This window comes from Netta rufina (assembly GCF_964035555.1).
Source record: "Netta rufina genome assembly, chromosome: 27".
In the NCBI taxonomy this organism is placed as follows: domain Eukaryota; kingdom Metazoa; phylum Chordata; class Aves; order Anseriformes; family Anatidae; genus Netta; species Netta rufina.
The window spans coordinates 4,423,401-4,446,158 of NC_140151.1; the positions used below are offsets into that span (position 1 = coordinate 4,423,401).

General features: G+C 68.8%; 3 protein-coding genes across 3 annotated transcripts; all 3 read left to right on the forward strand.

The window, feature by feature from the left end:
• Positions 1–239: 239 nt before the first annotated feature.
• On the forward strand, positions 240–4,135 carry REEP4 (receptor accessory protein 4). The gene is given in 10 exon segments (XM_084302419.1): positions 240–332; positions 1,064–1,136; positions 1,228–1,304; positions 1,902–2,022; positions 2,115–2,147; positions 2,149–2,229; positions 3,006–3,029; positions 3,031–3,330; positions 3,333–3,389; positions 3,521–4,135. Coding segments are annotated over 10 exon segments (864 nt in total). The 5' UTR covers positions 240–300; the 3' UTR covers positions 3,587–4,135.
• A 7,166-nt stretch (positions 4,136–11,301) lies between these two features.
• On the forward strand, positions 11,302–17,250 carry HR (HR lysine demethylase and nuclear receptor corepressor; the record flags this gene model as incomplete). The annotated part of the gene is given in 17 exon segments (XM_084302355.1): positions 11,302–12,021; positions 12,599–13,322; positions 13,522–13,708; positions 13,792–14,015; positions 14,084–14,233; positions 14,346–14,432; positions 14,518–14,635; positions 14,854–14,891; positions 15,003–15,172; positions 15,274–15,507; positions 15,593–15,764; positions 15,981–16,056; positions 16,221–16,351; positions 16,437–16,604; positions 16,607–16,902; positions 16,990–17,109; positions 17,188–17,250. Coding segments are annotated over 17 exon segments (3,678 nt in total).
• Positions 17,251–18,793: 1,543 nt separating this feature from the next.
• On the forward strand, positions 18,794–22,670 carry NUDT18 (nudix hydrolase 18). The gene is made up of 4 exons (XM_084302139.1): positions 18,794–18,828; positions 20,492–20,754; positions 20,830–21,043; positions 21,910–22,670. The coding sequence occupies exons 2-4, from the start codon at positions 20,602–20,604 to the stop codon at positions 22,506–22,508; spliced, it is 966 nt and encodes a 321-aa protein (XP_084158265.1). The 5' UTR covers positions 18,794–18,828; positions 20,492–20,601; the 3' UTR covers positions 22,509–22,670.
• Positions 22,671–22,758: the final 88 nt, after the last annotated feature.

Here is a 22,758-nt window from a genome sequence, read left to right on the forward strand (position 1 = left end):
TTACCCTTTTAAGACGCGGCGTTGCCCTTTTAAGACGCCGCGTTGCCCTTTTAAGAAACGGCATTGCCCTTTTAAGAAAAAGGAATCGCCCTTTTAATAAGCGCCGTTGCCCTTTTAAGGCGCGCCGATGCCCCTTTAAGCCGCGCCGTTGCCCTTTTAAGAGTAGCCCCGGCCCCTTTTTTAAGAATGGCGGGGCGGGGCGGCGGGGGCCGTTGGGCTGGCGGCGCATGCGCAGAGCCCGCGGCCGCCCCATTCAAGCCGTAGGGGCCGCTGCGGGCCCCCCCCGGGCCCCCCCCAGCCATGGTGGGCTGGGTGCTGAGCCGGGCCGTGCTGTGAGTGGGGGGGGGGCTCTTGTGGGCCCCCCCCGGACCCCTGTGGGCCCCCCCGGTGCTGGGGGGGGGGTGGCAGTTTAATTGGGATTGGGGCGGGGGGGGCGTGGAGGGGTTTTGGGGGGGTTTGGGGGGGGTTTTTGGGGGGGGTTTGGGTTTTTTTGGGGGGGTTTTGGGGGTTTTGGGGTGGGGGGGGGTTGGATTTGGGGGGGGGGGGGAGGTGGTGCCCCCCCCCCCCCAGGGGTGTGGGGGCTGTTAGGGGGTTGTGGTGGGGTTGGCATGGGGGAGGGGGGGTCCGGAGGGGGTATTTTGGGGAGGGGGGGGGTCTGGGGGGGGCAACTGCGGGGTGGGGGGGGGCTTGGGGGGGTGTTTTGGAGATGGGGAGGATTTGGGGGGGGGCACCCAAAAGGGGAGGGGGGAGATTTGGGGGAGGGGGGGCATCTAAAAGGGGAGGGGGAGAGCCTGGGGGGGGCTCCTCGGGGAGGGGGAGACGTTGGGGGGGTGCCTAAAAGGGGAGGAGGAGTTGGGGGGGGCACACTGGGGAGGGGGAGAATTTGGGGGGGGGGCTCCTTGGGTAGGGGGAGACTTTGGGGGGGGGGCCCTAAAAGGGGATGGGGGAGACCCTGGGGGGGAGGGGGGCACCTAAAAGGGGAGGGGGAGACCCCGGGGGGGGCATCTAAGAGGGGAGGGGGACACCTGGGGGGGGGGGGTGACGCCGCCTGCCCCCCCCCCAGGCTGGTGTTCGGGATGCTGTACCCCGCCTACGCCTCCTACAAGGCCGTGAAGAGCAAAAACATCCGCGAATACGTGAGTAGGGCCCCCCCCCGGCTGCCCCCAACCCCCCCCCCCGAGACCCCAAATCTTGGGGGGGGGGTGCTGACAGCCACCCCCCCCCCAGGTGCGCTGGATGATGTACTGGATCGTCTTCGCCCTCTTCATGGCCACCGAGACCCTCACCGACATCTTCCTCTCCTGGTGAGGGCGGGGGGCTGGGGTCCCCCCCCCCTTTTATTTTTGGGGGCTGGGGTCCCCCCCCTTTTATTTTTTCTAGGGTTTTTCCCCCCCTTTTCTTTTTCTGGGTTTCTTTCCCCCCCCCTTTTCTTTTTGGGGGTTCTCCCTCCCTTTTCTTTCTTTTTGGGTTCTCCCCCCCCCCTTTTATTTTCTCTAGGGTTCTCTCCCCCCCTTTTTTTCTGGGATTCTCACACCCAGTTTTCTCTTTTTTTGGGTTCCCCCCCCCCTTTTATTTTTTTTTTTGGATTTTCACCCCCAGTTGTTATTTTTTCTGGGGTTCCCCCCCCCTTTTATTTTTTTGGGGGATTCTCACCCCCCTTTCTTCTTTCTGGGCTCCCCCATTTCTCTGGGTACCCCCACTTTTAGGGTCTCCCACCTTCTTGGGGGGGGGGGGGGGCAACATCTTGTAGGAAGGCAGATTTCGGGTGCCAGCTGGGCTCCCCATCCCAACACCTTTCCCTGTAGGGAATCAGGACATACCCGGGGCCCCTCCCCGATATTTTTTTGCCCCCTCCCTAATATTTTTTACCCCCTCCCGATATTTTTTTGCCCCCCCCCCAGGCTCCCCTTCTACTACGAGGTGAAGATGGCTTTTGTCCTCTGGCTGCTGTCCCCCTACACCCGCGGCTCCAGCCTCCTCTACCGCAAATTCGTGCACCCCACGCTGGCCCGCAGGGAGCAGGTGGGCCCCCCCCGATCCTTGTGGACCCCCCCCTAGCCTTGTGGGCCCCCACCTCCGGCCGCTCCACTCACCCGGTGGGCCCCACCCCGTAGGAGATCGACACCTACATCATCCAGGCGCGGGAGGCGGGGCTGCGAGGCCGTGCTGAGGTTTGGCAAGCGGGGGCTCAACATCGCCGCCACCGCCGCCGTGCAGGCGGCTGCCAAGGTAATGGGGGCGGGGGGGGGGGACACGGTTATGGGGTGAGGGGGGTGGGGGGGGACACGCCGTGGGGTAATTAAGGGGTTGTAGGGCCAGGGCTCGGCCCTGCTGGGGTCTGTTCTCCCCCGCTGCCTCGCCTGGTTTCGGGGGCAAGGGGCGCAGCGGGGTCCCCCCCCCCAAGTTGGGTTGGGCTGGGGTCCCCCCCCCTCTATGGGGTTGGGGTCTTCAAAATGGGGCCGGGGTCCCCCATGAGGTTTGGGGGTCCCCAATGGGGCAGGGTCCCACCCCAATGGGATTGGCATCCCCTGTGGAGCTGGGGTCCCCCCCCCAATGGGGCTGGGGGCCCCTATTTGGGTTGGTCCTCTCCCTATGGGGCTGGGGTCTCCAAAATGGGGCCGGGGTGCCCCATGGGGTTGGGGCTCCCCAATGGGGCCAGGGTCCCACCCAATGAGGCTGGCATCCCTTGTGGGACTGGGATCCCCCCCAGTGGGGCTGGGGTCCCCCCCAGTGGGGCTGGGGTCCCCCATTTGGGTTGGTTCTCCCAGTGGGGTTGGGGCTTCCCAATGGGGCTGGGATCCCCCTTGTGGGGCCGAGGACTCCCCAACGGGACCAGGCTCCCCCTCGTGGGGCTCCCCAATGGGACTAGGCTCCCCCATAGGTCCAGGCTCCCCCATAATGGGGGCCGGGCTCCCCGTAGACCACCATAACCCCATTGCTTTGCGTTCTACCCCATACAACCTCACCTCAACCCCATCCTTTTTTTCCCCCCCCCCACCCCACAGAGCCAGGGCGCTCTGGCCGGGCGCTCTGCGCAGCTTCAGCATCCCCGACCTGCGCTCCCTCCCCGACGACGCCCCCCTCCACTACCGGGACCCCCTTTACCTGGAGGCCGATCCGGGACCGGGGGGGGCCCTGCGCACCCCATGGCCGGGAGGTTTAGGGGATTCGGGGGGGGGCTGCGCCAGATCCATCGGCTGGCCCCCACCCCGCGGGGCACCACCGCGTTGTGACAGCGAGGAAGAGGAGGAGGAGGAGGAGGAGGATGAAGAGCGCTGGTCCGATTCGCAGCTCCCCCCGCGCGCCCCCCCCCTCAACCCCGCGACCCCAAACCCATCTCCCGGAGCCAGAGCTTGCGCACGCTGAAGAAGAAACCCCAAAACAAAGAGGTATTGTGCCCCCCCCCCTCACCAGCACCCCCCTCACCAGCACCCGGCTGTGCCCAGCAGGAGCTCACCCCCCCTTTTTTTTTTTTTTTTTTTTTTTTGCCCCCCCTCACCCCAAAATTTCCCCCCCCCAGGGCTCTTCCCGGCTGGTGCGTGGTCGGATTCGGAAGAAGCCCCCTGCGACGGGGCAGGAGGATTAATTTAACGCCCCCCCCCCCCCCGGGGGGAAAAAAAGCATCGCCAGGAGTCTTAACCTGTTGAGTTTGCTGCTGCAGTGCCTGGGGGGGGGGGCAGGATTTGTGCCGTGCCCCCCCCCCAAAAACACCCCAGGGTGAGGGCTCCCCGCTGCCTCGCACCGCCTGTGCCTTAGGTTTTGGGTCCGGGGGGGGGATCTGGGGGGCTCCATCCTGCTCCCAGCCGTGCCCCCCCCCCCATTTTTTCCATTGCTGCTGCGGGGGGGGCGCCGGCGCCTCTCCCGTGGGGGCTCAGCTCCCCCCTCCCCAAACACTACGGGAGCCCCCTCCTCGGCACGGGGTGCCCGGGGGGGGGCCCTGCAGTCCCCTTGCCATTTTGCCTTATTCCCGTGTCCCCCCCCCCCAGGAGCCCCCGTGGGGACATCCAGGTCTCCATCCATCCCCGTGAAGCCAAAGACACCTCTCGTGCCCCCCCCCTTGCCACGGGACCCCCCCCCCATTTTATTTTTTTTCTTCTCTACTTGAAACCGGAGCCCCGGTGCCGACCATGCCCCACGCGGCTTTTAACGCCCCCCCCCTCCTCGTGGGGGGGGGCATTTTTTGTACACAGACGAATAAATCTGATTCCAGACTTCCCGAAATTGCTGTCCCCATCCCCGGGGGGGGGAATATTCCTTTGGGGGGGGGTCATTGATCCATCCCTTGGGGGGCTTCGCCACCTGCCCGGGGTGGCACGAGGTGATGGGCTCCTCGCCTTGATGGGGGGGGGGGCTTCCCGGGGGGGGGGGCAGGGAGCAGCTTAGGTGGAGGTGGCCGGATTAGCCGGGTAAAACTGTCTCAGAGACGATTACTTCGAGCAGCGGGGAAAAAGGGGGGGGGTCCGGGAGGGGGGGGGGGCACAGGGCGAGGGCCAGGGGGCTGCCCGTAATCCCCCCCAAAGCCGCTTAGGGCGCACGGTTCCTCCAAGGATACGGCCCTGGGGGGGGGGTGTGGGGTGGGGGTGGACCCTAGAGTGGCTTTTGGGGAGGGTGGGGGGGTGCTGGGAGCCCCCCCAGGGGGGGCACGGTGGGGGGGGTGGGAGCCTGCTGGGTTGGAAATGGGGGAAACTGAGGCACGGGGCGCGGAGAGGGGGCGCGGAGAGGGGGCACCCGCTGCAGGCTCCTCGTTTTGGCACCGTCCCCGTGTTTCCACCCCCCCCCGAGGGATAAAAACCCAAAAGAGGGGCACGAGCAGCCCCCATCCTGCCCCCCCCCACCCCAAGGGGGGGCTCCCAGCTGTGTCAGCTCGCGGGGCCGCTGCCAGGCTGCAGTCAGCAAAGCCGTAATCTGCCCCGGCTGGCAGCGCCCCAGCGCAGCAATTACGGGGCTGACCTGAGCTCGCCTGCCTCTCCTCCAACCTCCCGGCTTTGGGGGGGGGGGAAATGCCCCCCCCCCGACACCCCCCCAAGCTTTTTTTGGGGTCCCCGAAGCTCTCCGTGGGGCAGGGATCGACCCCGCAGCGCTGCGCCCTCTCCGTGCCGGGGTTGTGAGGGGCTGTGCGAGCTGCAGCCCCCCCCCTTTAATCACTTTCCCCATGGGGATGGCGTTAATGGGGGCGAGGGGTGGGGCTGTGCCCCCCCCCGACCCCTTTTGGGGTTTCCTTGCACCCGTCCCCAAGAGCTGGGGGGGGACACAACGGTGTCACCTCGCCCCGCTGGATGCGCCCCCTGCCCCAGGAGGGGTGACCCCAAATATTTGGGGTAGCTACAGGCCGAACCCCACAACTGATGGCACCACCCCCCCACCTCGACCCCCCCATTCCCCTCCCGACCCCCCCAAACCACAACCAAACCCAACAACCCCTTCCTTTACTTTTTTAGTGCTGGGGGATGCCGACACCCCCCTAAACCCCATGAAACCCCCCAACCCCCTTTTTTTGGGACACCCCCTTTTTTGGGGACACCCCTCTTGTCACGTCCCCCTTCCACCAGCCCCCCCCAACCCCTGCAGCCCCCCCCGGGTGCCGTGTCCCCCCCCTCGTGTCCCCGCTGCCTGACTCAGCCTCTGCAGCCCGGAGCCATGTGAGGCCGCGCACACATGGCTCCCCGCGCGGCGCGGGGCTGTATTTTTAGCAGACGGTATCAAAAGCATAATTATGGCTGTTGTTTAAACGCAGCCTCTTTTTTTTTCTTTTTTTTTTTTTTTCCCCTTTTTCCCTTTTTTTTTCTTTTTTTCCGGGCAGTTTTTCAGCTCCTTCCACCCCCCCCCCCCCAACCTCTCCAACCTCTCCAACCCTTTGCGCCCCGGGGTGCGCACGGCGTGGGATGGGGCTGAGAGCCCCCCAGGTCTCCCCGGGGGGGCAGGTAAGGCTCTTTCATCCCCCCCCCCCCCTTTATTATTTTTTTTTTGCAGCCCCCTCCCCGTGACGTCTTCATCCCCGCGGCGAGGAAGAGGAGGGTGGGTGGGGAGCGTGGGAGCGCCGTGGGGAAGGGGCGCGCGAGGTGACGGGGCGCACGAGGACGCGGCGGCTGCTGCCGGAGGAATGAGCCCCCCCCCTCCCCACTCAGTGCTCCCCCCACGGCCCCCCCCCAGCAGATTTCCTCCCCGCTGGCCCCTTGGGGACCCGGCTGTCCCCACGCAGCCCGGCCCTGCCCTGCCCTGGCACTCGGATCCCTTTCAGCTCCCCCCACCCCGGCCAGGGCACGTGCGCCGGGGCTGGAGCGCAAACGGGGTCACCGAGCCCCCCCCCCCCGTCATCATTTTGGGGACAAACCCAATGGGATCGTGCCCAGCGGAGCCCCCCCACGTCGCTCCCTGCTTGGGGCCATCACCACCCAAGGGACCAAGGGACGCCGTGTCCCCATTTGTGACTCTCCTCTCCCCACGCCAGGAGCCGTGACGCCCCCTCGCCCCCCCCCACCCCGGGGCCACCTCTGCTCGTCCCCCGTCCCCTGCCAGCCATGGGGGGACCCCGGCTGCGGGGTGGGGGCTGGAGACCCCGACTGCTCCCAGGTAGGTGCTGTGGGGCCAGCGGGTGCCACCTCTGCCCCCCCTTTTTCCCTGGCTGCCGTCCTAAACTTTTGGCCTTGGGGGGGCCAAATTTAATTACAGTGAGGTGTTCGGGGCTAGCCAGGAATCCCTGGGGGGGGGCAGAGGATGCGTTGTGCCCCTGTGCGGCTGGTTTCCCCCCCCCGGGATGAGGAGGAGGAGGAGGAGGAAGGGCAGGGGGTGTCCGTGCCGGGGCTGGCGGCGATGCCCAAATATCCCGGGGGGCTGTGGGCACGGGGCCGGGGTGGGGGCTGGCTGCGGGGTACCCCCATTTTGGGGACAGGGCTGAGCTTTTGGGGCCGTTTCCACACCCTAAAGCCTCCCCCAGGGGTGGGCAGCGAGCGAGAGCTGCCCGGAGAGAGGGCTCGATCCTTTTGGAGAGGTGACAGCGTGGGGGGGGGGGTCCTTCGGTTTTGGGGCCGGCTCCCCTCCCGTCCCCGCACTGGGGACCCCAGCGTGGCACAACGGGGTCCGGCTGCCCTTCCCCGGGGGGGGAAAACGCCTCTCCTCCCGGGGGGGCAGCGGGATTAGCGCCGCTTTACTCACCTCCCCGGGGACGCAGCGGATTAGGGCCGGCCGGGGCTGCGGGGAGCCGCTCGGGGGGCCAGCTCCTGAGGGGCGTTTGTGCCCCCCAGGGCCGGCTTCGGGGGGCTTTTAGGGGACCGGGCGGCTGGCAGAGCAGTTGGGCCGTGGCCCTAATTCCCAGAAAGCTGCTCGTGTGGGAGTGAGTGTCCTCCCGTGCCCTCCGCTCTGCCGCAGCCTCCAGACTCCTGAAGGTTTTGACGTGGTTTTGGTTTTTTTTATTTATTTTTTTTAATTTTTTTTTTTTAAGCACCGGGCGCAGATTAGCCAAAGCTCGCCGCGCTCGCTCGCGCTCGGCCAGCCGAAGAAAGGGGGGGGGGGTTTGGTTGGAAATTGGGGGGGGGGGGGAAATGGGCAGCCTTCCTCTGCCTTGCGCCCTCGTCTTCCTCACCTGAGCCGCGGCGGAGGCAGGTAGGTGCGTGCCGGGAGGAGGAGGAGGAGGAGGGAGGAGGAGGAAGAGGAGGAGGAGGAAGGGCTTGGGCTGCGAGGACGGAGCTGGAGGGGGACCCTGGGCGAGTGGTTTTTTTTTGAGGGGGGGGTTTGAGTGTGTTTTGCGTGAGGAAAAGGCTGGATTTCAGCTGGATTTGGGGGATTTTGGGGCTGGGGGGGCTGTGGAGCCTTTCCCTGGGGGGGGCTGGGGGGTCCTGGGGTGCTCGGCTGCAGCCAGGGCAGGGCAGGGGACGTGGGCACCCCCCTGGGGACATGGGCACCCCCCTGGGGATGTGGGCACCCCCCCGGCTCCTCTGCTCATCCCCACACAGAGGGGGCTGAGGGATCCCCCTTATCTCCAAGACCCCCATCCCGCAGCGCCCCCCGTGCTGGGGACCCCCCCAGCCCCCCTGGTCTCCCCCTTCCCGCGCCCCCCCCGGTGCCAGGGGGTGTTTTGGGGACGGGGTCCCCCCTCCCGGCATCCTCCCAGCGTCTCCCCGTGCATCCTGCAGGGATGCCAGGGTTTCTAATTCGGGAGTTTCCGGCCTCCTGCTGCCTGCTTTTGGCCAGCGCTCGGCTCGGGGGTGTTCGCAGGCCCTCAGATTTAAGGCAAAAAACAGTGGGATCGGGGCCATGCCGCGCCAGGGGGTGCGATTTGGGGTCTCTCCATCCCGCCTTGGTGCGCCCACCCAGCTCCGTGCCCGACCCCTTTTCCATCCATCCCTTGGCACCGTCTCAATGCCCCCTCTCCCCTCAGTCGCCCCGTGCCCCACGCACCCAACCCGGGGCCACGCTGACCCCTTTTTGGGGTCCGTCCCGGTGCCGCCCCGACCCCGCAGCCCCCCAGCCCCCTCTGCCCGCACCCCGTGGGCTCTCTCCACCGCTGTGGGACCGCCCTGGCCCTGCTGCTGCCTGCCCCGGGGAGGGAAGGGAGGGCAGGGAGAGCTTCTCTTTCAGCACCTTCTCATCCCGCCGAGGCGCTGGCTCGCCCACACCCCGCTCCCCGGCTCATCCCCTCCCTGTTCCTGGCACCCAACGGGAGCCGCCAGCCCAGCCGGGGGGCTCCCACGGGGACAAAACGCTATCCCAAACGCTATCCATCCCGGGGAGGGACGGGGGCTGCTGGGAGACCCCCAGCATCAGGAAACCCCCCCCCGCTGCCTCCCCATTTTTCCCCCATTTTAACGCGCGGCTCCGGAGCCGGGGCGCGCGCGGCAGCTGCTGAGCCGGCACGAAGCCGCGCTCCGGTGGCGAGCACGCTGCTCGTGGCCTGCCTTCACCCCGGCACCCCCCCCCCCCCCGGCCCCGGCAGCCCCCCGGGGAGGCCGTGTGTGCCGTGCCGAGCCGTGCCGAGCCGTGCCGAGCCGGGGGAGGCCGTGTGGTTTATGTAATGCGCGGAGCGAGCTGCGCGCAGGGTGTCCCTGGGACAAGGCACATTACATAAAACCCCTCCGGCACTGCCAGCGCCGTGCGTTCCTCGTTCAGAGCCTAAAAATGGGGTCCTCACCTCGGGGACCCCCCTGGCGTGCTTCTTCCCCCCCCCTCCAAGGCTGGAAAATCCCCCCCCGGGATGTGGCCGGCGGGGCGCACGGAGATCCGGTGGGCACTGGGGGGGGGGACCTGGTTCCTGGCACCCCTCCAGCCTTGGTGTTGGGAGCCCGTGGCTCTGTCTGGGCACCCTTGGGTCCCTTTTGAGCCTCGCAGGGTGGAGGGGAGGAAGAGGAGCGCTGCCTTCATCCATGCCGGGTGGAGGAAGGGTGGTGGCAGGGTGACGAGGCCGCACGGCAGGACGGGGCGAGCCCGCGGTGTTGCAAGGCCGAGCGGTGCCGGGTTCGGGGCCATTTCCCCCCCCAGCACCGTGTCCTTTGGGGTCACCAGCCCCCCGTGGGGCGGCTGTGCCATCCTCACCAGGACACAACTCCCCAAAAACACCGGGGCTGGGGCTCTTGGCGCGTTTCTCCCAGCCCGGTTTCGCCCGGAGCGCGTGGCCGGCGTCTTTCATCGGCGGCGGGGCGGCGGGGTGGCGGGGCGGCTCGTTTTCTTCCCCCCCCCGCTGGAACAAAGGGCGCTTTCTTTGCGCGGGGCACAGCACACCTGCCCTCCTTGGCACGGCCACGCACCGTGCCGCCGCCGGTGCCCGCGGGGCTGGGCGTCCCGCCGGCATTCCCGGGCGTCTCCAGCAACCCCAGCGCCTCGCCTCGCCCTCCCCAGTCGCTGCGGGAGCCCGCCGAGGCTGCACGCTCGCCCGGCACCTCCGTCGCCTCGCCGCTCACCCCAAAAATGCCCGAGGCTGCTTAGAGCCGGGGCGCCCTCCCTCTTGCCCTCGCCACCGTCGCCGTCGTCGTTGCTGCTTCCCGGGTGCCCCCCGTGTGCCGCCGCCCGCCTGTCCCCGCTCGAAGGCCGTTGGGAAGGAGGAGCACGGAGCCCCCCAGGCCAATGGATCGCAAAATCCAGCTCCAGCCTTCGGAGAAGAACGTCCCCAGGGCAGCCCGGGCGGCTTTCTGCCTCCTTCAGATCCCGGAGCCAGACCCTTTCAGTCTGTGGGTTTAGGCGCGACGCCTCGCCGCCACCCGCTGCCGGTGCCGTGCCGCTCGCCGCGTGTGTCCGTCCCCCCCCTCTCCCCGGTGCCAGGGGGGGGTGGCGTGTCCCCCCCCAAATGGACCGAGCCTGTGCTGTGCCAGGTAGCTCGCCGGGTGCCTCGGGGATGCTGCCCTGGGGACAGAGGGAAAAAAGGGGGGAGCCCCGAGGAGCTTGGGGACGCCGTGCGGTGGTTTTGGGGTGCTGGGAGGGAGCCGCGTTGGGGTCGTGGTGCGGGGTTGGGGAAGGGAGGGGAGGTGGCTGTGGGTTCCCCGTGCCCCGTTCCGGCTCCGTGCCCCCAGCGGGGGCTTGGGCAGCAGCAGGGGACGGGGACTTTGCTCGGCTCTGTGTGCATGGGACGTGACGGGAACGCTGGGGGCCGCGCGGCGCTCACGTCCTGCCCCCGGCACGGCCCCGGGTTGCCCGTTGAGGTGGCTCCGTCCCACCCCGGAGCCGGCTGAGCTTTTTTGGAGAGCCGGCTGGGACCCGAAGCGCCCCGGAGCCGCGTTGTGGAGGGCAGGGGATGGCTTTGAGCCCCTGGGGAAGGGCTGGCACCGCGGCGAGGGACGGCTCCGGCTCCGAAGCGTGCGTGTGTGGCCCGGCTCCCAGGGAAGTGTTAATCCAGCAAATCCCCGCCGGCATTTCTCCCAGGAGGGGCCTCTGGGAGCCGGGAGCTCCCCGGCTGGCTGCAAACCCTCCTGGGAAGCTGTGCCCGGCCCTGGCTCCAGGCGAATACCTGCGCGGGGCAAGGCCTCCCCACGCCGGGTGCCAGCGGGCGGGCGCGCGGCCAGGCTGGGGGGGGGCGCAGGGTGCGTCCCGGAGGGGTGCAGGGCAAAGGGAGGGGGGGGGGGACGCCCCCTCTCCAGCTGCGTGCCCCCCACTGGGGTTGCTCGGCACCATTGGGACCCCCCCAGGATGTGAGGATGGAGCTTGGGGAGGGGGCACGGAAACCGTGCCTCAGTTTCCCCCACTGAGGGGAAGGGTGGGGGGTGCCCTCACTGCCACCCCCCCACTCTGAAGCCCCTTTTTTTTCCCCCCCCCCTGCAGGATTTGGCCGGCCGGGCACAGCGCTGAGCACCACATGAGCCCATGGCCAGCGAGGCGAGGATGGGGGAGGCCGTGCCACGCTGGAGGAGAGCCCCCGAAACAGCGCAGGACCCCCGGGGGCTGGAGAGCAGCGGGGTGCCGGGCGTCCTGCCCCAAAACGCGGCCACCAACCCGGCCCTGGGGGGCTACCAGGAGCCCCCCAAGCTGAGCTACAGCCCCGGGCTGCCCACGGACAAGGGGTGCCCCTGGAGGGGCTCCGAGGGCTGCGCGGAGCCGGCCGGCTTCCCGCTGGGCTGCCCCTACCCGCCGGCCCCGCAGCGCTTACGGGACGCCCTGTGCCACCCCAAAGACTCCTCCGAGCTGCCCCTGCTGCTGGCGCCCAGGAACGGGCAGCCCAAGGAGCCCCCCCCCGGGTGGGCTGAAGCCGTGCTGGCCCCCCTGGCTCTCTACAGCCACGCGTACCACCGCTACCCCCTGCCCTTCCCGGCCGCGGACACCCAGCGCCCTGGCAAGCCCCGCGGGGACGGGGACCCCCCGGCTTTCCGCAGCTGCCCCTTCCTCCTCTCCTCGCTGCTCCCCCCCCCCGGCCCCCAAACAGAGCCCGGATTTGGTGGCGGGGGGCCGGAGGGGCCCGTGGGCGACGGGCGCTTCGCCGGCACCGAGTGGCGCCTGGGTCCCTACGTGCCGGCTTGGGGGGCGCAGCCCCTCTACTTGGGGGTCCCGCCGAGGTGCAAGGCGGCTCCGGGAGCCTTCGAGGGGAGCTGCGGCTCGGGGAGCAAGGTAAGGGGGCGCCCGTGTGGGTTTGGGCCCTGATCCCCCCCCCCGGCCTCGGGGGTCCCTTGGGTGAACCCAGCCGGGAGCGGCTTCGGCACCGGGGTGGGGGCACCCAGCACCCGCAGCCCCCGAGCGGGGTGCGCCCCCGTGCTCGCTCCTATAACTCGCCCAAAGGTGCAGGGAGGAGCCCCAGGGACCCCAAAATCCCCCAAAACGGGGTGATGCCCCCTCTAAGGGTGTTAAGGGGGGGGTTGCTCTCCTCGCCCGGGGGGCCCGTGGCGGTGCCGGGGCTGAGTCACGGCGGCACGGAGGCGGCGGGAGGCAGAGCGGCCCCTGGGTGCGCCCCATTCCTTTCCCACGCGGATATGGGGCGGGGGGGGGACACACACGGGGACACCCCAGGGATGGGATCAGCTGGGAAAAGCACCGGGGGGCTGCCCGGCTCGGTGGGGAAACTGAGGCAGGGCCGTGGGGCGCCCCCCAGCTCCACGCGATGGGGGTCAGGGCGCAGGGGCAGGGATGGGGACCCCCCCCCCAGGTGGATTCCAGCCTTGAGAGCCCCCCCTTTGTTCCCCCCCCCCAGGATTTTTACCCAAAAAAGGAGCCCGGCTTCCACCTCCAGGCCGAGGACCGCCAGGGGCAGCCAGGGCACGGCGGAGACGGGGAGGGGGCCACGGGGGTGCCGGAGCCCCCGGGCGCCCCGTGGAGGGATGGCAGAGCGGGGGGGCCCCCTCCTCATCCTCACACCCCCCCGCTCAGCACCGCAGCCCCCCTGCTCCTCCCGCAGCCCAGCGTGGCCCTGGGGGGGCCCTGGGTGGGCGCACGGCCCCACGCCCCCCCGTGCAAACCCAAAGACGAGCGCCCGGCGCACCAAAGCCTCAACCCCGGCTCGCCGCCGGCACCGGGGGGCGCGGACCCCCGGGTGGACCCCCGGGTGGACAGGGACAAGCACTACCCCACGGGCCCCCCCTGCCCTCTGGAGAGCACCCCGGGGGGCAGCGGGGGCCGTTTTCCCTGCCCGCCCAGCATCCACACCAAGCTGAAGAAGACGTGGCTGACGCGGCACTCGGAGCAGACGGTGCCAAGGTGCAAAGGGGGCCGGAGGGAGGGCCCCGAGGGGGCTGCAGAGCCCAAACGCTCGGCCAAACGCCCCCACGGCACCGAGAACGGGCACCGTGGCGTCGCCGAAGGGGCCGGCGCGGCCAAACGGGGAGCCAAAGCCACCGAGAGCCCAGCTGGCACCGAGCACCGGGGTGGCACCGGGTGCCGAGGGGGCCCAGCGGAGAGGATGGAGCTGGGAGAGGGAGGTAAGGGGGCTGCGGGGGGGCTGTCCCCATCCGTGGTGTCCCCAAAGCGCATGGGGGGCTCCCCAACCTTGCTGGCTCTGCTCCCTGCCCGATTTTCCAGCCCTACTTTTTGGCCCAGTTTCCATCCCCTCAATGTGCGCAGTGCCGTGGCCGTTCCAGCCCCAAATCCCCCCCCCCCCATTTTTCCCCCCCCCCCCAGGACCCCCGGTGTGTGCCGGCAGGGCCGGCCCGGAGCCGTGGTGCCTGCAGAGCGTGCCCTGCACCGCCCTACCCAAAAACATCCCCCGCTGCTGCGCCTGCGCTGCCCGGGCTGCGGGGAGCCCTGGGGATGAAGATGAGGATGAGGAGCTCCCGGAGAGCACCTGCAGGCTGCTGCACTTCCGCAGGTGAGATGGGGAGGGCTCCCGGAGCCTTTTTTTTGGGGTCCCCATGGAGCGTCCTCCCCCGTAACCCCGTTTTGGTCCCTCAGGCTCGCCTTCGGGGACAGCGGGGAGCTGAACGTCGCCGGCTTCTGCACCGTGGACGAGGCAGAGGGGGAAATTTTGGGGCTGGGGGCGGCCGGGGGCTGGGGCAGGAGCGGCAGCAGCAGCCTGTGCCTGGCCAAGTACCTGCTCTCCGTGCTGGGGGGCCCCTTCTGCGCCGCCGTCCGCAGGGACAGGGACGCCTGGCTGGGGGCTCGCGGCCAGCCCGGGGGTAAGCGGGCAGCCGGGGGGGGGTCCCCAAAAGCTCGGGGGGGGAGGCTGAGGGTGGTGCTGTTGCAGGGTTGACGGCTTGGAGGCGCGGGGAGGGAGCCCCCCAGCTCTGTGACGTTTGCCAGCGCCGCTTCTTCAATTCCCACTGGAGCTGCGCCGCCTGCGGCTTCCAGCAGTGCCCCCAGTGCCACCGCCGCCAGCAGCAGGAGGACGGGCACGGTACGGGGACCCCGGGGGGGGCGAAACGGGACCAGATCTAGGATGTCACCCCCCCCGCAGACCCCGCAGGGTGGCTGGGGGTGTCACTTTGGGGGTGTCCCCTCTCTCGCAGGGGACCCGGCACGGCCACGGCGCTGCGCCCCGGGGCAGGAGCACGCCCCGGCAGCCCTCATCCCCACGCAGTTCGTCCCCACTCGCGGTGAGCAACCTTAGGACCCCCCCCCGGGACCCCCAAAAACCCTTCCCTTGGGTGCTGACCCCTCTCATTTCCCCCCCCCTCCAAGTCCTGGCCCGGCTCTGGCAGCTGCTGCACGAGGTGTGCGCCAAATTCGACGTCAAGTGGCACTGCCCCTGTGGGGACGGGGACACCGAGCAGGGGCCGATGGAGCCCCCCGGGGGCAGGCAGGTAGGGGGGGACACAGGGGACATGGAAATCTCGGGGGGGGGAGCACCCCGACCCCCTGGCACCCGCTGCAGGGGGGCGGGGGGGGATGGTGCACGGTCCCAGCCCCCAGGAGCAGCGGGGGCGCGGGGGATGTGCCCCCCTCCCTGCATGGTTTGGTGGCACGGGGGTGTTTTAGGAGAAGCTGGGGAGCGTGGGCCCCCCCCCTCGTGCCCAGCACCAACGGCGAAACCACGGCCAGAGCCATCAAGGAAGGTACGGGTGGCACCGGGGGGGGGGGGGGGGGCTGCACTTTTGGGGGTTGGAGAGGGGGGCGTGAGGAAGAGGAGGCAGCCCCGTCTCTCTGTCCCCCATTCCTTGGAGCAGAGAGCCCCGAGGGGGGGTTGCCGTCACCGCCGGGGCCGCCGCCGCCCCCCCGGGGGGCCGTGCAGACCGCCACCCTCTGCGACCTCCTGGCCTCCACCGCCGTCAAGCTGTGCCTGGGGCGCAACGGGGTGCGCATGGCCTTCGCCCCCGTCGCGCCCCCGTTGCCCAGCGTGAGTACCAGCACGGGGAGGCTGGGGGGGGGGTTAAAAAGGGAGGTGGGCAAGGTGGGGTGATGCCCTGTGCCCCCCCCACGCCGCCCCAAATTCCCCAGGACAATCGGCTGACCAGCATCCTGGACAGCATCATCGCCCGCGTGGTGGAGAGGAAGATCCAGGAGAGGCACGCGGGCTGCGAGCTCAGCTGCCCCGGCCCCCCCAACCCCCCCGGGACCCCCGGGACCCCCTCTTCCCACTGCATCCTGACCTCGGGGGGGCTGCTGTGGCTGCAGGACCCCGGCCACGCCACCAACTACCGCCTCTTCCAGGAGCACTGGCGGCAGGGCCAGGTGAGCCCCTTTGGGGTGGCGACGCACGGACACCCCCTCCCCGGCTTCTCCCCCCTATACTGACTCCTGGTTCCCCCCCCCGCAGCCCGTCCTGGTTTCAGGGCTGGAGAAGAGGCTGGACGGGAGGCTGTGGGGGCCCGAATCCTTCTGCCCCCCCGGAGGGGAGCAGGAGGTGGAGGCGCTGAACCTGCGGGCGCAGCCGCGGCGCGTCAGGATGGGCAGCGGGCGCTTTTGGGACGGCTTCGCCACCAGCCCGAGTAAGCAGCCGGGAGCCACCGGAGGGTTAGCATCGAGGGGACGGGGACAGAGGGGACAAAAGGGGAACCCGGACCCCCCCGTGGGATGATCCAACCCCCCCTCAGTGTAAACTGAGGGGCAGCAAACCGCCCCCGCGCATCGGTGGCCGGGGACGCGCCGCGCGTTGGCACCGCGGAGGGGGTCCCGGTGCGTGACGCCGTGTCCCCATCCTGCAGCCTGCCCGGCGCTGGAGCAGGGCGCTGGGGACGTGTTGAAGCTGGAAAGTGGCTTTGGGGACATGCAGCTGTGCCGGTAAGTTGGTGGCAGTGCCCTCCCCACGGGGGCTGCACCCGTGCGTCCTTGGCACCACCGGGGCGCCCTCGCCAACCTCTCCGGTGCAGGGTGCCGGGGTTTGGGGACACGGTGCTGTCCCCACACGAGGTCCCCGAGCTCGGAGCGTCCCCTCTGTGCCGCAGGGCCACCAACCTGAGCTCCAGCTTGCCTCTGCCCGAGTACTGCGGCCCCCACGGCCGCCTCAACCTGGCCTCCTACCTGCGGGGCGAGCGGGGCCGCCGCTGGCTGCGCCCCCACGTGTGCGCGGCGTACGGTGAGCAGGGGAGCTGAGGGGTTTGGGGGGGACACCGAGCCCCTCCTGGCCACGCCGTGCCACCCCCCTGCTCCCCAAATTGCAGGCATGAGGCCCCGGGGTGGCAGCATCGGCACCAAGAACCTGACGGTGGAGGCAGCCGACACCATCAGCGTCCTGGTGCACGCCGCGGCGCGGCACGGTAGGGCTGGGGTGTGTGTGGGGGTCCCGTCGCAGCCCCCCTGGACCCCCCCTGACCTTTCCCTGCACCCGCAGAGCTGCAGGGCGAGGAGGATGGCATGGACGAGCTGCTGCAGGAGAGGCTGCGGGGTGCTGGCAGCCACCCCGGCGCCCTGTGGCACATCTTCCGCGCCGAGGACGCCGGCCGCATCCAGGATTTCCTGCACAAGGTGGACCAAGAGCAGGGGGGGCCCGCAGAGGAACCCCCCGGGGGGCTCTACCTGGACTCGGAGCTGCGGCGGCGGCTGCGGGAGGAGTGCGGGGTGAGCGCCTGGACCCTGCTGCAGTGCCTGGGGGACGCGGTGCTGGTCCCCGCCGGGGCTCCGCACCAGGTAAGGCGCTGCCCCGGCTCCTCCTGGGGAAACTGAGGCAGGCAGCAGGTCCCCGACGCCACCACCGCCACCACGGCGTGCCCGCAGGTGCAGAACCTCAGCAGCACCATCAGCGTGGAGCAGCGGTTCCTGTCCCCGGAGAGCGCTGCCCGCCTCGGGGACATCGGCACCGGTCCCCCGGGGGCCGCGCGCTGGCTCCAAGCTCAGGTGGGTGACATTTGGGGACCTGGCACGGGGGTCCCCGGGGTGGCTACATGGTGCTGAGCCCCCTGTGCGTCCTTGCAGCTGGATGGCATGATCCTGGCCGCCGTGAGGGAGGCCGTGGGCATCCTGCAGGGCTGCAAGTGAGGCGGCTGCGCGGCACCGGGACGCCCAAGGCAGCGCCGTGCCCGTCCCCTGCTGCGCTGCCCGGTGCTGCTTGCTTGGTGCTGCTTTGCTCTGCCAGGAATAAAGAAAGGGTCGGCTGCGCCGCCAGCTCCTGCCTCCGCGTCTCCCTTGGGTCTTCGGGGCAAAGGGGGGCCCTGGGGTGCATGGTGGGACCCAACAAACAGAGCTGAGCCGCCACCAGGGAGAGAAGCCAGCCCCGAGGACTGAGAGCAGCCCTGTCCCTGCCCGCAGCGGTGTCTGCAACTCCTCCAGCTGCCTGCCTCTGAGATTTTTCTCCCCTTTTTGGCGCTGCTGCAGCTCCTGGGCAGCGCGGAGCCGCGTGCTGCGGGCGTCTGGGTGCAGGGGAACGGCCCTGCTGTGCACCGGGACACCCAGGAGCATGGCCTGGACGTTAATGGGGGATAAAAGGGGGGCTGGAACATGTGCAGCAAGCACCGTGCAGTGTACGCAGCCATGCACCATGCACCATGCAGTGTAGGCCACCATGCACCACGCACTGCATCAGAGCGAGCAGGGCCGTGCAGTGCACGCAATGCAGCGGGCAATTAGAAGCGTGCAGCAAGCACCATGCAATGGGCATCGTGCATTTACAGCCCTGCAACGGGCACCGTGCAAGGGGCAGCATGCAAGGGGCACCAGGTAATTGAAAGCGTGCAGTGGGCACCGTGCAATTAGCGCCATGCAATTAGCTCGGTGCAATGGTCGCTGCAATGGGCACCATGCAATTAGCACTATGTGATTAGCAACATGCAATGGGCACCGTGCAATGGTCATCGTGCCATTAGCACTGTGCAATGAGCACTGTGCAATGGTCGCTGCAATGGGCACGGTGCAACAAGCACCGTGCAACGGTCACCATGCAATTAGCTCCGTGCAATTAGCACTGCAATGGTCAGTGTGCAAGGGACAGAATGCAATTAGCACCGTGCAATTAGCACCACCTGGTTAGCACCGTGCAATGAGCACTGTGCAATGGTCACCCCCAATGGCCACCATGCAACGAGCACCGTGCAATGGTCACCGTGCAATGAGTACCATGCAATGAGCAGTGCAATGCTCAGCGTGCAATGGTCAGCGTGCAATTAGCACCATGTAATTAGCACGGTGCAATGGGCACCATGCAATGGTCACCCCCAATGGCCACCGTGCAATTAGCACCGTGCAACGGTCAACGTGCAATTAGCGCCATGCAATTAGCACCGTGCAAATGAGCACTGCAATGGTCACCGTGCAATTAACACCGTGCAATTAGCACCCTGCAACGGTCACCGTGCAATTAGCACCACCTGGTCAGCACCGTGCAATTAACACCATGCAACGGTCACCGCGCAATTAGCACTGTGCAATTAGCACCGCGCAATAGCACCGCGCACCCCCTGCCCCCCCTCTCCCCTCTCCCTTTAAGGCCAAGCCCCGCCCCCATACCTTTCTCAGAGTGACAAGGGGCTCAGCCAATGCGAGCCGGCCTTACGGGGCACCCCAACCAATAGGCGGCGAGCGGAGGGGGGCGGGGGGGCCGCGGAGGAGCGGCGGGACGCGGTGAGTCGGGCGCATGCGCGGGGGGGGGGGCCGGGGGGCTGCGGGTGCCCCGCACCCTGCACCCAGCACCCGCACCCCGAGCCCCGCACCCCGCACCCCGCCCCTGCTGCACCCCGGCCCCTCCCGTGCTGCCCCCTGCAAAACCCCGGCTGCTGCCCCCCCCCCCTGCACCCGGCCGTGTCCCCGTTGCAGCCTGCAGACCCCATAGCCCAGCCCTAATTGCACCCTGCCGACCCTATAACCCAGCCCTAATTGCACCCTGCAATCCCTTGGACCCCTCCCCATTGCACCTTGGGGTCCCCCCAAACCATCCCTCATTGCACCCTGCAATTCCCCTGACGCTTTCCTATTGCACCCTGCAAACCCCATAACCCCTCCCCATTGCACCCTGCAAACCCCATAGCCCACCCCTAATTGCACCCTGCAATCCCTTTGACCCCTCCCCATTGCACCCTGGGGTCCCCCCAAACCAACCCTAATTGCACCCTGCAAACCCCATAACCACTCCCCCATTGCACCCTGCAATCCCTTGACCCTTCCCCATTGCACCCTGCAGACCCCATAACCCCTCCCCATTGCACCCTGGGGTCCCCTCAAACCACCCCTAATTGCACCCTGCAATCCCCCTGACCCTTCCCCATTGCACCCTGGGGTCCCCGTAGCCCACCCCTCATTGCACCCTACAATCCCTTAGACCCCCCCATTGCACCCTTTCCCCATAACCCCCCCTAACCACCCCCTGGGGTCCCCCCCACCCCTTCCCCATTGCACCCCCCGATCCCTCTCCCCTTCCCCTTTGCACCCTGCCGACCCCATAACCCCCCCCAGCCCCCCACCCCCCTGCACCCTGCAGCCCAGCAGCCCCCCGTGCGCCCTGCACCCCACCTCGCCCCCCTACAGCCCCCCGCCATCCCCGGACCCCTTTCCCCTATGCTCCCCGCACCCCCCGCACCCCTTCCCCTATAGCCCCCTGCAGTCCAGCACCCCCTGGCCCCCTCCTCCCGCCGACCTTCCCCCCCCCTACAGCCCCCCCGGCTCCCCCCTTTTCAGCCTCCCCCAGTCCAGCAGACCCCTTTCCCCCAGTAGCTCCCAGTCCGGTGCCCCCCTTCCCCCCAGCGTCCCCCAGTCCAGCAGCCCCTTTGCCCCCTACCCCCTACAATCCAGCAAGCCCCTCGCCCTCCTCCGCTTGCCCCGCGTCCCCCAATCCAGCACCCCCTTCCCCTACAGGCCCCCCCCCCGCATCCCCAAATCCAGCCAGCTCTTCCCCTGCAGCCCCCCCTCCTGCGCCCCGCAATCCGGACGACCCTTCCCCTCCTGCGCCCCCCCCTGCCTCCCCCAATCCAGCCAGCCTTACCCTTACCGCCCCTCCCCGGCCCCCCCCAAGCCCCCCGACCCCTTCCCTTTTTATCTCCCCCCCCCCCCGGCCCTACAATCCAGCCAGCCCTTCCCCTACAGCACCCCGCTGGGCGTCCCGCAATCCAGCAGCCCCTTCCCTTACCGCACCCCGCCGGGACCCCCCAAAACCCCCGAACCCTTCCCCTATTACACCCCCCCGCCCCCCCTGCAGCCCGGCAAGCCCTTCCCCTATTACACCCCGCTGCACGCCCCCCAATCCAGCAAACCCTTCCCCTACAGCCCCCCTTTCTCCCCGTGCGCCCCGCAGCCCGCCGAGACGCGGCACCGGGGGTGCCCGTCCCCATCGGGGGCTCGGCTGCACGCCCGCCGGGTGCCCCCGCCACCCCAAAACCCCGCAGCCCCCTGAGCGGGGACACCATGGGGGACGCCACGGAGGAGCTGGACGCGGTGCTCAGCGGTCGGGGTTGGGATTTGGGGGGCACCTACGACGGCACCCCGCACCCCGGAGACCCCGTGCGCTTGGGGAGCAGCGCCTGCTACGTGGTCCTGGCCGTGCTGTTCAACGACGAGGTGAGGCAGCGCCCTAAAAACGAGCGCCCCCGATCCTATACGCCCCACAAACCCTGTTTTTTGCCCCCCAAAAAGGACGGGGTGCTGCTGGTGCAGGAGGCCAAGGCGGAGTGCCGCGGGACCTGGTACCTGCCCGCGGGGCGCATGGAGCCCGGCGAGAGCGTGGTGGGCGCGCTGCGCCGCGAGGTGAAGGAGGAATCGGGGTTGGAGTGCGAGCCCCTCACCCTACTGGCCCTAGAGGAGAGGGGGCCCGCCTGGCTCCGCTTCGTTTTCCTCGCCCGCCCCACCGGTGGGTGACTCGGGGGAAAAAAAATTAAGGGGGTGTGGGGTGGGGGCGGCTCGTGGGGTGCAGCCTCTGCTGGATCCGTGGTTGGTGGCCGGGTGTTGGGGTCCCCTGTTAAGGTTATCGGGTTCTGGGAGCCACAAGAAGGCTCGGGATGGGGGATTGGGGTCCCAAGAAGCGCCAGGACAAGGTATTAGGGTCCCCAAGAAGCCCCAGGATGGGGTATTGGGGTCCCCAAGAAACCCTGTTGTAGGGTATTAGGGTCCCCAAAAAGCCCCATGATGGGGTATGAGGATCCTCTGTCAGCCCTGGGATGGGTTATTGGGGTCCCCAAGAAGCCCCGTGATGGGGTATGAGGATCCTCTTATCAGCCCCATGATGGGGTATTGGGGTCCCCAAGAAGCCCTGTTGTGGGGTATCAGGGTCCCCAATAAATCCTATGATGGGGTATTAGGGTCCCCTACCAGCCCTGTTATGGGGCATTAGGGTCCCCAAGAAGCCCTGGGATGGGGTATGAGGATCCTCTATCAGCTCCATGATGGGGTATTGGGGTCCCCAAGGATCCCCATGATGGGATATTAGGATCCCCAGGAAGCCCCATGCCGGGCTATTAGGGTCCCCAGCCAGTCCTGTGCCAGCAGCACCACCAGCTCCTGGCACCCCCAAGAAACCCCATAAGGGTGCATCATCCCCGCGGCTTGGTGCTGGTGCCCCCATGCACCCCAAAAAAGCAGGGACTGGCATCCCGTGCTGGGACACCAGTGCCCCTGGGGGGCTCCACGCACAGGGGGGGCCCCCAACCTCTCCATATGGGGTCTCCGGGGCCCCCCACCGTCCCCATACCGGGGTCACCTGTCTCCCCCCCCCCACAGGAGGGACCCTGAAGACCCTGGAGGACGCAGACGCCGAGTCCCTGCAGGCCAAGTGGTGGGGGGGGCCCCTGGACCCCCTCCCCCTGCGCGCCCCCGACATCCTCCCCCTCCTCGACCTGGCCGCCCGCTACCGCCGCAGCCCCCCGCACCCCCCCACGCTGCCCCAGGAGCTTCCCTGCGCCCACCTCTGCTTGAGGCTCTTGGTGGCTTTCACCCCCTGCCCCGGGCACCTTTGGGTGCTGCTGAACGTCACCGGCCCCCCCCGGCTGCCCGTGGTGGCGTGCGGCACCCACCCTCCCCAAATCCGCCGGGGGCTTCGCCTGCCCGTGCTGGGGTTGCTGGGGGGCTGCCTGCCCCCGGACCCCCATATCGGGCCCATGGGGTTGTTGGGGTTGCAGCACCGAGCCGGGGGGCCCGGGGGGGCTGACGGCGTTTGCTTGAATGTTTTGGTGAGCCTCCAACCCCGCGGCGCTGGGGAGGGCCCCCCCCCCGAATTGTGCCACCCCGCTTTCCGCTGGTGGCGCGTGGAGGAGGAGGGTTTGAGGGGCCGCATCCTGCAGCGGCTGCGGGAGGGGGGCACGGTGCCCATCCGCAGCTAGCAGCCCCCCCACCCATCACCCTAGCACCCAAGGGTGCTGTTTGGAGCGATTATTTTTTTTTTTTGGGGGGGGGGGGTGCAGGAGCTGCTCCCCGATGCTCCCGCAGATTCGCTTTACGCGGTGGTGGAGAGGGGCTGGGGGTGGAGCGCGTTTTGCCCCCCGGGTGCCAGCCCCAAAATGAGGATGGGGCTTGGGGAGGGGGGAGCAGAGCTGGAGGTGCTGGGGGGTGAAAGTGAGAGCCCCCCCCACG

What these genes read in the sequence shown, in the direction of transcription:
- NUDT18 (XM_084302139.1), top strand. Translation starts at nt 20,602, where the DNA reads ATGGGGGACGCCACGGAGGAGCTGGACGCGGTGCTCAGCGGTCGGGGT. An exon ending in CCGTGCTGTTCAACGACGAG is followed by an intron (nt 20,755 to 20,829) that starts GTGAGGCAGCGC and finishes CCCCCCAAAAAG; the next exon opens with GACGGGGTGCTGCTGGTGCA. An exon ending in TTTCCTCGCCCGCCCCACCG is followed by an intron (nt 21,044 to 21,909) that starts GTGGGTGACTCG and finishes CCCCCCCCACAG; the next exon opens with GAGGGACCCTGAAGACCCTG.